Below are 12,916 nucleotides of genomic sequence, written 5' to 3' on the forward strand. Positions count from 1 at the left end.
GTATTACTGCCTTAAACCAGATGCCAGACTCTTTGGTCGCACTGTCGTTCCCACAGTACCTCTCGCTAATTTATCATACCTTGATGATCAGAAAAACGAAGGGAAAAAATAACTTCTAGTAAGGTGAGTAAACAGAAAAAGAGAACCCAACTTTGATCAAATTATAGGTATCTGAACATTGAAATCAGAGAGTTTTTTACGTTTGTGCTAGTGGGTTCAGACAATGGAGAGGAAAAAGCTGAGAAAAAGATGCCTGAAGGATGGCTGCAACTGGGATTTGGCCAGAGGGAAACAACTGGGTCACAAGGAAAAGCTAAAAGGTTCAACAGACATAGAAGAGTAAATGTTGGTATGTGTACAAAATAAACTAAATCACCATGAAAAATTACCGTGGAATATCAGAGTATGATAAATTCTGCTGTGGCAGTTTATTTGTTCATTTCCAGATAGCAAACCATTAAGAAACTTAGTCAGAGCAAACAACCTGTAAGCGTAAATACACCTCTAAAGTACAGTAACGTACTACAAGAACATTTGGTACAAACACTTTCCACACATTCTTAGATAAGTTTTTGTCAGCTGCACTGACTTTCTTGTTTTTAGTATTTTTTTAATGAACTACGCTCACAGTTCATAAATGCTCAAAGACTGTTCTCACAAAATAAATAATCATGAGTAAGCTCTTCATATAAATTTCTTGTACCGAACACTGCTTCGCAGTGCATCTTCATGTTTAACTCCCTGATGCACTACTGTGCTGTTCACTTTTGTGAAGATTCTAAGTCAGCTGTTTCTATACAAACTACCAATTACTGCTTAGTCTTGACAAAGCCTCTAATCCACTCGTAAAACAGAATTAAACCACAAAAATAAAATACAGTCTCATAAACAACAATGAGAAGTAAAGCCATGAAGTACCTTTAGTAAAAACACCAAGCTACTACCCATGACCAGCACCACTTGGGCTGGTGCCCACTGCAAAACAAAGATCTGGAGGAAGGCAAAGCATGTATCATCAAATATTCCCAGACTGAATAGCCTAGACAGTCTGTGGCACTCTGAGTAGAAGGACATAATCAGAACACTCGTCATACATCACTGAGCTCAGCAGTACGGTCTTTACAATGACTCTGACATAGCTCACATTCCAGTTGCTGACACACACATTAAGACTGGCAGAGGTTTCTGCACCAATGAAAGAGGTGGACCAAGAAAAATGTATTAAATGATCTCATATTTTTCTTAATTATAAGAAATTCAGTCATACTGTATCTTACCCCAGTTCACGTCTATTCCTTACAAATAGAAACACCGAAGTCGTTTTTAAAGAACATTAATCGCAGAACGGAAAGAATGTTAATCTCAAAAGAAGAAGAATACTTGATTTTGCTATTAATACTTTCATTCTGCCACTGTTGTCTGGAGTCTATCAGACTGAGGTCAGGATATTCTTAAGGCAAATTTCAAATTTTTACTTTTTGTCCTCAAGAACTGTTGGCAGGATCCTGCAAGGTCCTTGCAGAATTAAAGTGATGCTCTGCTGAGTGACTTGTTGAGTCTGAAGTGTGAATTCCATAGTTTGCATGAACTACCTACACATTTCCGTTGCCAGCTCTGCTCTTACACGCCAGTGCACATCAATCCCAACTTGCAATACCCTGAATATTACAGTCCTTGGTCTTTTCTGAACTGAGTAAAAGCACTCTCCTCAAATACATCTCCACAGTGTCCATAAAACTTCATATCGGACTGCAAAGACAACAATTTCATTGTCCAATTGTTGTCAAGCAAATGACAAACAAAACCTACAGATATGCAACATAATATTAAGAACAATTTACTGATTTAAGATCATTAAGCTTCTGTTCCTCAAATACACACAAATACACACAAAACTGACCAAAATTTAATGACCATGAAACTATTGTAATTTCAGATCATTTTTGTTGACTATAAAGATTGAAAAAACATTTTTATTCCTTTCTTATTCTGGAAAATATATCCTATGCCTAAAACATACTGAAGAGCTCATGACCTTAAGAGCTTAATACCTGCCCATACGCAGTCTGATGAACTTCTGAAAAAACACCTAAAGAAGAGTTTAATTTTGGAAAATTCCCATTTAGGAACATACAAGACCCACATCTTCCATTAATAAATTTTCAAATGCAAATAGATTGTTTATGCACTCCCCTATCACGTATTCTTAGGAAAAGGTTTCATAGCTTGTATCTTTTATATGCTATTTTAGAAAGAAAAAAATTATTAAAAAATAAAGTACATTTACTGAAACAAAAAAAAATTCTGTTGACACTTACTGTATCAAGCACTGCAGAATAGAAATACGTTACCAAAAAGTCAGATTCTTAGCAACATAAAACTGGAATAACATTAAATATTGATACTCAGGTAAAACGTACTGGTCGTAGTAATAAGGCAAAATCTGCCAAAGGAAAATTAAAACTCTTGCTAGTACGTATATTACCAATTCCCCACACAAGTGTTTGTGGACTGCAGACAGAACCTAGCTCTAGAGGATAACACGTGAATAGTCCTGTGGCAGAGGTGCAGCTTTTCATTACTATTTCTTTACTCCAGTGGTCAAGGGAACTTAAAAGTAAAACCACTTATTTTACACCTTAAGGGAAAATAATGTTGCTTGACTAAAACTTTCTGCTGGAGGAACAAAAACACCCGATAAAAAAAGGGGAAAATTTTTCCACTTTCCAGGTTTAAATTGAAGACCGATGTTACTGGTTACACTGTATTTGAAGAGAAATGATGCTGACTGTCCCATACCACCAGGAGACCCAAGAAACTGGCAGTGCCTGTTCATCACCTGTTTGCAGCATGGGGCTGTTCACTGGGTTACTAAAGCAACTTTCAGTCACGCTGAATTTAGTCTAGGCCAGATCCAGGACGGCAATACAGATTACTTGCAATGATTTATCAGTGAAGTTTCTCCAAATACAAAGGTACAAACCGTATTAAATTTTATCTTTGCAGAACAATGCATGATGTGATGCAATTACAACCGACTGCATGGAAGAAAGTTTAATAAACCAACTTTCTGCTATCTCAAGAAAAATGGATATACACAGATGATAAAAACCCACCCTGCCACAACCACAAGATTAATACTGTAGTTATCTACCAGCATTTCCTCCTGCAAATGAATTCCACATGAGCTCCTGAAGCAAAATACCATTCCTGAGATATTCCATAAAATGTTATAAAGACAAAGCGTGGCTATTCTACTGCGAATTTGCAGACTCAGAGTAGTTTTAGGAAATTTAAACATATGCCACAGCATATGCTTAAATCACTTTGCACAACACAGTAATTTGGACCGGACAACGTATTTCACAAGAGAAGCATTGGTAAGAAAGGGATATATATAAATTTTTTCCTGCAGAAAAGGTGAAAAACTTCATCAATTGTCAGAAGAGTAATAGCGGAGGCAACAAACACTGTATTAGGAAAGAAGCTTTTTATTCAATTTTTTTTCCCGCTTTTCCATGACATTCTACTGCCTTCTCTTCATATTTGTTACTGGTTTAAAACAAAAAGAACAGTTCTTAAACCTTGCTGTACTTCAGAATGGTTACGCAGTACCAACAACCTCAAGAGGGATTTCATTAAATGAGCATTTTAGGATTGACTTACCTATAAAAAAGATCGAAATTTCTTTCTTTAAACCAATTGCAAATATCCTTGGACATTCCTAAAGCGTGTTTATATTCTAGGCAGATTCTAAAAGTGTATGTGTGACACAATTAGTCTAATTTGGTCTAATAATACATAACAAAATAGGCTGTTCTTGAGATTCTCTGCAAATAATTTAACGCATCTTCTGATCACAAAATGAAAGGCTGATAAGGGTTAAGTTTTTGTTTTGTTCGTAAGTTTTACAAATATAAATTTGAAATGCTAATTCAAAACTTTTTTTGCACATTGTGGTTTGCACATTCAGATGGGAGAGAAGGCGACTTTGTAACCGCACTCATTTCAGTAAACTGACATCATATAGTTCACACGAAGTACCAAAGATACCCTACCTTGACGGACTGACTGTAAGGTCCTATGCTAGCAGGTGCCCAGTGGGAAATGCTCTGTACATGCATGACCAGTTTTTCATCACGTAACACATCATCTGTTGCAATGTCATAGTGATGTGCAAGGCAGTCAATGGAAAACAGCACTCCATCAGGTAACAGCGTTTCCACACACACTCTGAAAACACAAGACAAGGGTTTTTTTTCAAACAGAAAGTTTGTGTGCACCAACTTTCAGCATTTATTTTCTATGTTTTATTTTTTCTTTTGGATTTTTTTCCCTTTGGATTTTATGCTATGAAATTTTGTCAGGAACATAAAAAAAAGCTATGGTATTGCAATAACAAATAATAATAATTGCTACACTTACAGTTATCCCCTCTCCACGTAATGATCAACTTCAAACATCCAGCACGATAATTTCCACTACCAAGGAGAAACGAGCACCACAGCCAGTGGCTCGTTTCCTTTTAGTTATTTTTATGATGTGTATTACTTTATTAACAACACATGAGTTCCTTTATTAAAAAAAAACTTGACCACACAGCTCTGGAAATGCCAGATAAGTTATGAGTTTATCATTGTCTTATTCTGATCTCCTTGCATTTTTCACTGAATCTCCTTCCAATGGTTGGATTAGAGGTTCAGGTTTCTAAAAAGCAGCAGCTGATTGTTCCTTTACACCCTTCTCACATGTTATCAGGCAATACTGAGCATATTTTTCTATTATCCTTCAAGTTGCATGACAGACACACACTTATGAGAGGACTGAAAACCTACTTATGCAGCCATTTAAAGAGCTCAGTTTTGTTTGCGCAAAGGAAGCCTGAGAGCCTGGATGGACAGACAGACAGTTTGTTGCATGCGGCCAGTGAAAAAGCAGGGGGTGCATGGGGGGGAAATCAACATTTCAAAGCCTGAAAAATAATTATATTTGCAGTCCATGCATAAAAAAGTCATTTAGCTCCCTGCAGGAATCCCTCAAAAAATTACTTGCTCTCTTTACATATCATAGAACATAACCTTACAAAATCCTTCTCATCTTGCTTATTTCTTCAAAGAAAACTATTTTCCTCCCCTCCTCCCACATGCAAATACAGTATTTTTTTCCTCATTACCATCATCATAAGCATGGATGAATGGATTTTCTGCTTGGGTTGGTAAATTTTCAAGACAATTTTGCAAATTTAGTGCAGATCCACACCCTTGAGTCAGTGCTTCCAGCACATTGCTTGTGAGAACTCCCACTACCAGGTCTCTGTGCATAACGCAATGATGCAGCCATGCAAACCGCTGTATAATTTTTCTTCTGGACAAAATGCAACATAAATCTGCTTGTCCCATAAAATAATAATAAAAAACCATCTTCCTGCAACTTCCTAATCTTTCTACCTGTTATTTTAGTGATGGAAGACTATGTGGCTGACTATGCAAATGTGGAGGCTTAAGACATGCAGCAGCATGAGAAATGAAGGAAGCTAAATTGGGAGAAGTGAAGTGTCATAAAAAGAACTTAAGATACATAGGAATGGAGATTTGTTTTGTGTATTTTTCAGCTGGGACTAGATGCCTTCTCTGAAGGTACACACAACCAACACTCCATCCTTCTGTGGTTTCGTAATCCTGGCCTAAACCCAGCATCTCAAAGAAGCTTCTTCCTGCTCTCTTTTAGTCTCTTCTGACACCCAGTGTAGGAGAATCTGAATCTGTGATGATGCACATTAACTTAATGACGTCTTTTAACTACCTGTCACGCAGTACTTAAAATTCACATGCCTATGTTACACTTCATATTCTGTAATAGGAATACAAAGTATAGTATTTTACATCAGAAAATTGCAAACAGTTGGTTTTCAAAATATAAACAAGGCATGAGGTCTGACCTCACAGTTGACCCGGCTCTGAGCAGGGGATTGGACTAGGTAAGCTCCAGAGGTCCCTTCCAACCTGTATTAAGCTATGATCCAAGATGAAATTTTCAAGCTATAGCAGTTCTGCATACTGAGGATATTATGTCAGATGCTTAAGAACATGGATTACTGTAATAGGAAATAAGCTCTTTTGACGAAAGCAATAAAAAATTTACGAATGGAAAATTAGTTTTAACATACAACTGTAAAATAAAAATTTAATGGGCTAGTTGTTTGTTATCATTTCCTACGGATAAAAAAAAAAAAACAACACACCCAAGTAACACAGGAATTACATACTGCATATCTAGACCATCAAGCTGTTTCATTATGTCAGAGGTGAACTTGGATGCAACATTGATGATTCTGTACCACAGACATTAAAAAGCTATGATTTGGGGAGGTATGACTGAAAGTGCTAGCATCAGTGTATTCCGAAGGCTCAAGTAATTTCTTTGCATGCTTACTGAATACGTAAGCGCAGCTCAGCTACCACTAACAATCATTATCTGATGGAAACGACATTAAGAATGACTACTCTGGATCGAGCCAAAGATCCATCTAGTCCAGTATTCGTCTTCAATCACAGCTAAGTGCATATAACCAAGGGAAGAAAAGAAACAGAGTAAGTATATGTCATTACCATCTTGAAATGACATCCAGCATCTCATGATCTCGGGCACCTCCTCAGCTAAGGATTTTGCTTTTGTGTTTTAACAAAATAAACAGAACAAGGTGGAAAAGGTTTGTCACAAGGACCTAGAAGGTTCCAAACCTCATCACTTTTAGGAAGACTTAATAATCATTGATAACAAGGCTTCAGTAAGGCTTTTGACACTGTCTCTCATAACATCCTCATAGAGAAGCTGTTGATGTATGGGTTGGATGTTGAGCTGGATTGAAAACCGGCTAAACAGCCAGGCCCAGAGAAATTAATGTCTTGCGGTGGCCAGTAACCAGTGGTGTACCCCAGGATCTATACTGGGTCCAGTCCTGTTCAACATCTTCATTAATAACCTGGATGATGGGGCAGAGTGACGAGTTTGAAGATGACGCAAAACAGAGGAATGGCTGATACACCAGAGGTTTGCGTAGCCATCCAGATGGATCTCGACAGGGTGGAGAAACAGGCACGCAGGAACTTCATGAAGTTCAACAAGGAGAAGTTTAAAGTCCTGCACCTGGGGAGGAACAAGTATTCTGGGGATCAACTGGCTCAAAAGGAGCTTTGCAGAGAGGGACCTGGAGGTTCCTGATGGACACCAAGTCGACCACGAACCAACAATGTGCCCTTGTGCAAAGAGGACTGCTCATATCCTGGGCTGCATTCAGGAGAGCATTGCCAGTAGGTCAAGGGAGGCAGAGAAACAAGAACAGCAAATAAAATCCCACTAATACAAAAGAGTTGTCAGTTCAATCAAGTCACAAAGAAGAACTGAGATTTGCAAAAAATGTATTATTCTTCTGTAAATCCATATAGGACAGGACTAGTTATAAGCCTTATCATATATATTAAGGCAAGAATTTCCAATCCTAGTATTTTTGAGTTGAACAGCCCTGACATGATTAGTCTAAAGGGCAGCAAAAGTCTACTTCTAAGTCTGTGATGCACAAACATTTAGGCAAAAGCTTCATAAATATGGTAGCAATAATGCAGTATATTACAGTGTATCATAAATATACTGTAGCAATAGTCTAATCCTACCTTGCTGGTGGACACAAATCAAATTCCGTCACATAAACTGAATTTATTACATCGAAATCTTTCATGCTCTTCACATACAGATGAACTAAAATAATATCCTTCAGTTTCAATCCCTCTGAAGTCATATTAGCTGCAGGATAAAAATAATATAGCGGTTAAAGATAGAATATTTGAAATGTGTGTAGAAAGACGGCATAGGCATCTTGGTTTTGTTCAGCAAAACCAACTGGTAATAACCTATCAGTTGTCTAAACACAACTGAAGGCTTTGCAACATACTACCTTTCCCCACATAATACCTATTTTTCATTAAATTCTTTCTCATGTTACTTTTCCAAATAAACAGAAACAGAATACAAATAAATTTTATTCACCTTGAGCAGTGGTGAATTCTTGCCCCAAGAAAACATATCATGCATTAATGCATATAGATATGTTACAGTCTGAATTTCTTGTATCTTGAAGTTTTATTATCTTGTATTTTTTTATTTCCAGTCTATAACAGCTAGTAATCTGTAAAGGACTTTGAATCACAAACGTACAAAACTGGAAGGGACAAGAAGAGGTCCTTCAGTACATTGCCCTCTTCAAAGAAAAGATCAAATATTTATATGCTATTCCAGAGGGATGCTTGTCTAAGCTGTTTTTAAAAACCTTCACTGCAATAATAATCTCCACATAAACAAAGAGTTGTAAATGGCAAGGCAAAGATGAGAGCAGAGGGAAGTTCAAGCAGACAGTTAAAGAAAAGATACTGGGAAGTCAAGATCATCTGAGCATGTAGGCATAGGAGATTCCAGTCATCACACTTAAGGAGAGCGTACTACTCATAGACAGTCGACACTGTAACAAGATACACAAACGAGCCCTGCAGTGTGGACCTTTCAAAACCCATGAGCAACAGAAACAAAAAGAAGACAAAAGCTTCTCTGAGTACAGAACACGTGTTTCCATTAATATAGTCCCATCTGACCTAACTTTATTAAGCTATGTAAAACTCTCCTCAGTGTCACTTGGGGCGTCTTTGTCCTTTGGCATTACAGTGAGAACCTGTGTATACCTACAGACAGGTTTTTCAGTGAAGAAGACCAAGAGTATAAAGACAATCTCTCCTTTGAGAGGAACAAATACTATTTGTATTAAACGTTTTTGTTCTTTTAAAGGCAGGAGTTGGTACACATGCACAAAGGTTAGTCTGCTCTGACCAAGACTGAATTTTGCTCTAAATGTCTCAGCTTTACTCAGTCCTACTGGCAACCTGAATATGGGGAATCTCACTGACAGAAGAGTGTGCTACGTGATAGAGGAGATTGTAGAGCAATTGACACAGAACTCCTTCAAAGTCAAGATACATCTCCAGAAATGAGCACATAAAGACAATTCTGTCCAGAGATCTAAATGTATTTTAATGATGTCCGACAGCAATCACCAGGTCAATACCAGCTGCTATATCATCAGTTAAGGAGGAAGCAAGGATATTTTTCAAATTTCCAGCCAGCATTTTAGTCAAGAAGAAAGAGTTCTGACCTGCAGTTAGAAGTTCTGCAACATTATATGGAACACTGGAAGGGGAAATAGAAAGCCAAATGACCCTCCACTTTCAGATCTAAATTTAAAATGCATAAGCCAACAAACTAATTCTAAGTTATGATCACCTAACAGTACTGGAGCAAGTTGAAGACAGAGAGATTTGGAAAAATCCATAATTTCTAGCTTTATTTAAAAAATAACCTTTTAAAAGAAAGTAGAAGTACAATCTCCCCCTTCCTCTGCACGAATTAGAAGAATCACAGGAAATAATTGTCGCAGAGGCACCCACAAAACAGGCAGCAGCAGCTATCCGAAAAACGCGGATTTAGTGCAAACAAATTTGCCTGGCACTCCGACTGTACAGGTTTGGATGTCAGTTGGGAATTATTACTGCACAACAAATTTATGAACACCAAGGAGTCTATTCTAAGGAAGAACGACCCAAAATATGCACCGCTCACTGATAAAGGGGAGAATCTCTCACCAAGTGATACCCAGGGGGTCGCTTACCAAGAATCTCTCACCTAGCGATACCAGGGCGGTCGCTTACTGATGCCTGGGTAAGGATCACTCAATCCCAGGGATGTACACTTGGACAGCGTCCCAACTCGAGGGGAGTCCCGGGAAGTATCCTCAGCTGGCATCCAGACTCGAGGGGAGAGTCTCCAGCTGCACAACCTGCTGCTCTGAGGAGAACCAACTCAAAAGTGGTTCTCCGGCAGGGCTCCATCTATACCCTGGTCGAGTGTTTGCTGTGGTCACTTTCAGGAAACACAGGAAGGATGCAGCTAAGGGAACCTCGACTCCAAGGCACCAATAGCCCTGGGGGGGCGGGTAGCTCCTGATGCTTATCAGCTGCTGCTGCAAGGCCTGTCTTTTGTGCAAGCTCAGTGCACGAGGTCAGGGGAGTTGCACTGCCACAATAATTTCTCCCTATTTTGCATAGGATAAAATTGACCCTCCAAAGCACTCTATCTATCAGGAAGGCGCAAATGATGAACCAGTTACTAACCCACCACTTCAGTTCTTTACAAGTTCTGTTTCACAGGAAAAAGACTTTTATACTGCACATCTCCAGGATGTACAGAGAAACCATACAGCCTTTCTGTTGAATTCACTGTTCCTACTAATTTATAAAATACAATCAAGAAAGGCTCATCCTTACTCAGGCAGAACTGCCTGGAAAGAACTGACCGAAAAGATAACATTGGCCAAAGTACAGCTTAATATTTTTAAACGGGTTATCCAGGATCCTTAGGCTGAGCCCCACAAAAGACAGTATCCAAACTGTCTTCACAAGTAGCATTTAGACTTAATTTTCACGCAATAAAGATCCGTATAGTTCTATTCAAGCCTATGGAGCTTTGTCATGCTACAGCTGCTGTACTGGAGCTGCCTTCTATGTAAAGCACTGCAATCTTTATCATCTTCCCATCCTATCTAAAGAAAAGTTTAACAAAAGACTTTAAGAAAATAAATGTAACAGTCATGTACTGCACTCCCTCCCACTCTTGGCTACATGGAAGAATTCAATCCACCTTACAGAACAACCACGTTTCATAACATCTAATAATACATTTCCATTTCTGAATCCTTTCAGGAGTGCTTTTCCTCGTTAGAGGTGATTAAATCAGTTAACCCAGGAAAGAGGTTAAAAGGACTGAGCTTATTCCATTCTCACAGCACTGAAGACCGAACTGCTGTGTAGATCGTAGGTATGAATTCAGAAAAAGCCTCCCGCATATTTGCAGATCAGTTATGTTCTCAGAAACAAATGGTTCCTTTTGCCACAAGGCCATACTTCATTCACTCTTCCACACCCACTTCCAACAAGAGAAAAAAGAGGGGAAATGTGAGAACTGCCATTTTTTACCAAAGATCAGAAAATTACCTATTTTTTTTCTTACTATAATACAGCTAATGCAACTAATTTGCTGAAAGCAACAGGCCTCTGTACTAGTCAGAGACACCATCTTTTTTGACAGATGCTAAGGCAAAATTATATCATGTTTGTACTGGGAGATTTCCATTTTATTATAATGAGAACAAAAGAAAACATTACACAACCCTTTTGCTTCAATTTACAGATTATGCTCAGAAGATGTGCACAAATACTATTGTCTTCAACTGAAAGTTTGATCACATCCACCTTGCTGATTTCCACGCAATCAAAAACTAGCTTAATAGCCTTCTACACAGTATTTTGCTTCTGAAAAAAATTCTAGGGTTTCTTTATCATCCTGTACTCATATCATGAATACTCAGCTGTACATGCAAAAAATAAGATTGTTTAGGATGATACCTCATGCAAATTCATTAATAAGAATATGAGACATTTAGATATTAAAAATTATTTCCATTTTTTTGAATGAAAAGAACACAAAAAAAATAAACAAACTCAAAAATGTGAACATTTTATTTTATATGTCAGTATCTTGTAAATGGGGAATAGTAAAGGAACCTGGATTTCATGATTCCCAAGATAGCAATTTCTCCTTAACATTAAGAATATAAATGAGATTTACTGCTACTGACCCAATCCTAGACGTCAAAATGTGCAACAGCTTTCTAGAAAACTTAATTTAAAATTATAGCAGCTACAAAAGTGCTTTAGCAAGTAGACAGCATCCATAGCACGCATGCACACTCACACACACAGTATATATTGCAACAAAGATATAAAGCAAGTTATAAAATGAGTAAGTACTGTGGAAATAGTGTTGTTACAGTGATATGAACACTCCTCTGGCTTTCTAGGGTCTTCAAAAGCCAGTCAAGTTATGATGTGTTCGATATTAAAGCTGGCAGTCTTGCTAACAATGATTCCAATCAAATGCAAAATGAGATGGCAAACCGACAACCACAACAGTTAAAGTTAGAAAACCATATGACAACACAGATTCTTACTTACTACATATTAAAAACAGTACAGTGAACAGGAGATAATACATTAACTGAATAGAGCACCTCGGAGAGAAGAAAACGCTTCCCTTGCTGCCTCTTGAGCACTTTTGCCTTTTGACGGAAGGAAGTGGGCCGTGATAGCTGAAAACCACTGGTAACCACTCAGGGACTTTCCTGAACTTCCACTCATGTTACCTATGGGGAATGAAGAACAGCATTATGATTACAATAAGAAAAATTTCAGATTAACCTAGAATAGATTTTAAATTGTTTAAGCAAGAAGAACTTCCATGAAAAAAAAAATTAAACCCCACAAACAGTAAAAACATCTTAAAACAATATTAACAAACAGATATAAACCAAAAACCTGTAAGTAAGCGTGCTGGTAACAAAGCTTCTAAATGCTATGTGACAAGTTCTTCTCCAATACCGTCGTCAGAAAATATGCCTGTAACTATTATTTAGCTAAGAATTTCAGTACTTTCTCTCCTCGTTTTTATTTTTGCTGACCTTTTATAATTTCTGTACCTATGTTGATACAGACTTGGCACAAGACATGACACTGAAAAACTAAAATTTTCAAAAGTATCTAAGTGACATAGGAACAGATTTTCAAATTTATATGCCAAATTTTAATGGAAGTTAGGTGTTTAACCTGGTTCTGATCGTCTTAGCAAATGCATAATGCGTTAAGACATGTTTTAACATCCCACCAGGCACTTCTCCATATTCAAGAGCCTAAACACCATTCAGTATCACACACCGTTACACTGAGAAATTTAGTTTGAAGGAAAAATTTACTCCTCTTTGGGT

At 37.8% G+C, this 12,916-nt stretch overlaps 1 protein-coding gene across 1 annotated transcript in view; it reads right to left on the reverse strand.

Moving 5' to 3' along the window:
* Positions 1-4,058: 4,058 nt before the first annotated feature.
* Positions 4,059-12,916, reverse strand: part of LOC104495397 — a gene marked incomplete at both ends in the record, with an annotated part of 18,163 nt that continues 9,305 nt past the window's right edge. Inside the window, 3 exons of the mRNA XM_010138362.1 lie at positions 4,059-4,233; positions 7,671-7,800; positions 12,167-12,298. Coding sequence (XP_010136664.1) covers positions 4,059-4,233; positions 7,671-7,800; positions 12,167-12,298 — 437 coding nt within the window. The remainder of the gene's footprint in view (positions 4,234-7,670; positions 7,801-12,166; positions 12,299-12,916) is intronic.

Source organism: Buceros rhinoceros, unplaced genomic scaffold (genome assembly GCF_000710305.1).
Source record: "Buceros rhinoceros silvestris isolate BGI_N320 unplaced genomic scaffold, ASM71030v1 scaffold6406, whole genome shotgun sequence".
Taxonomy (NCBI): Eukaryota; Metazoa; Chordata; class Aves; order Bucerotiformes; family Bucerotidae; genus Buceros; species Buceros rhinoceros.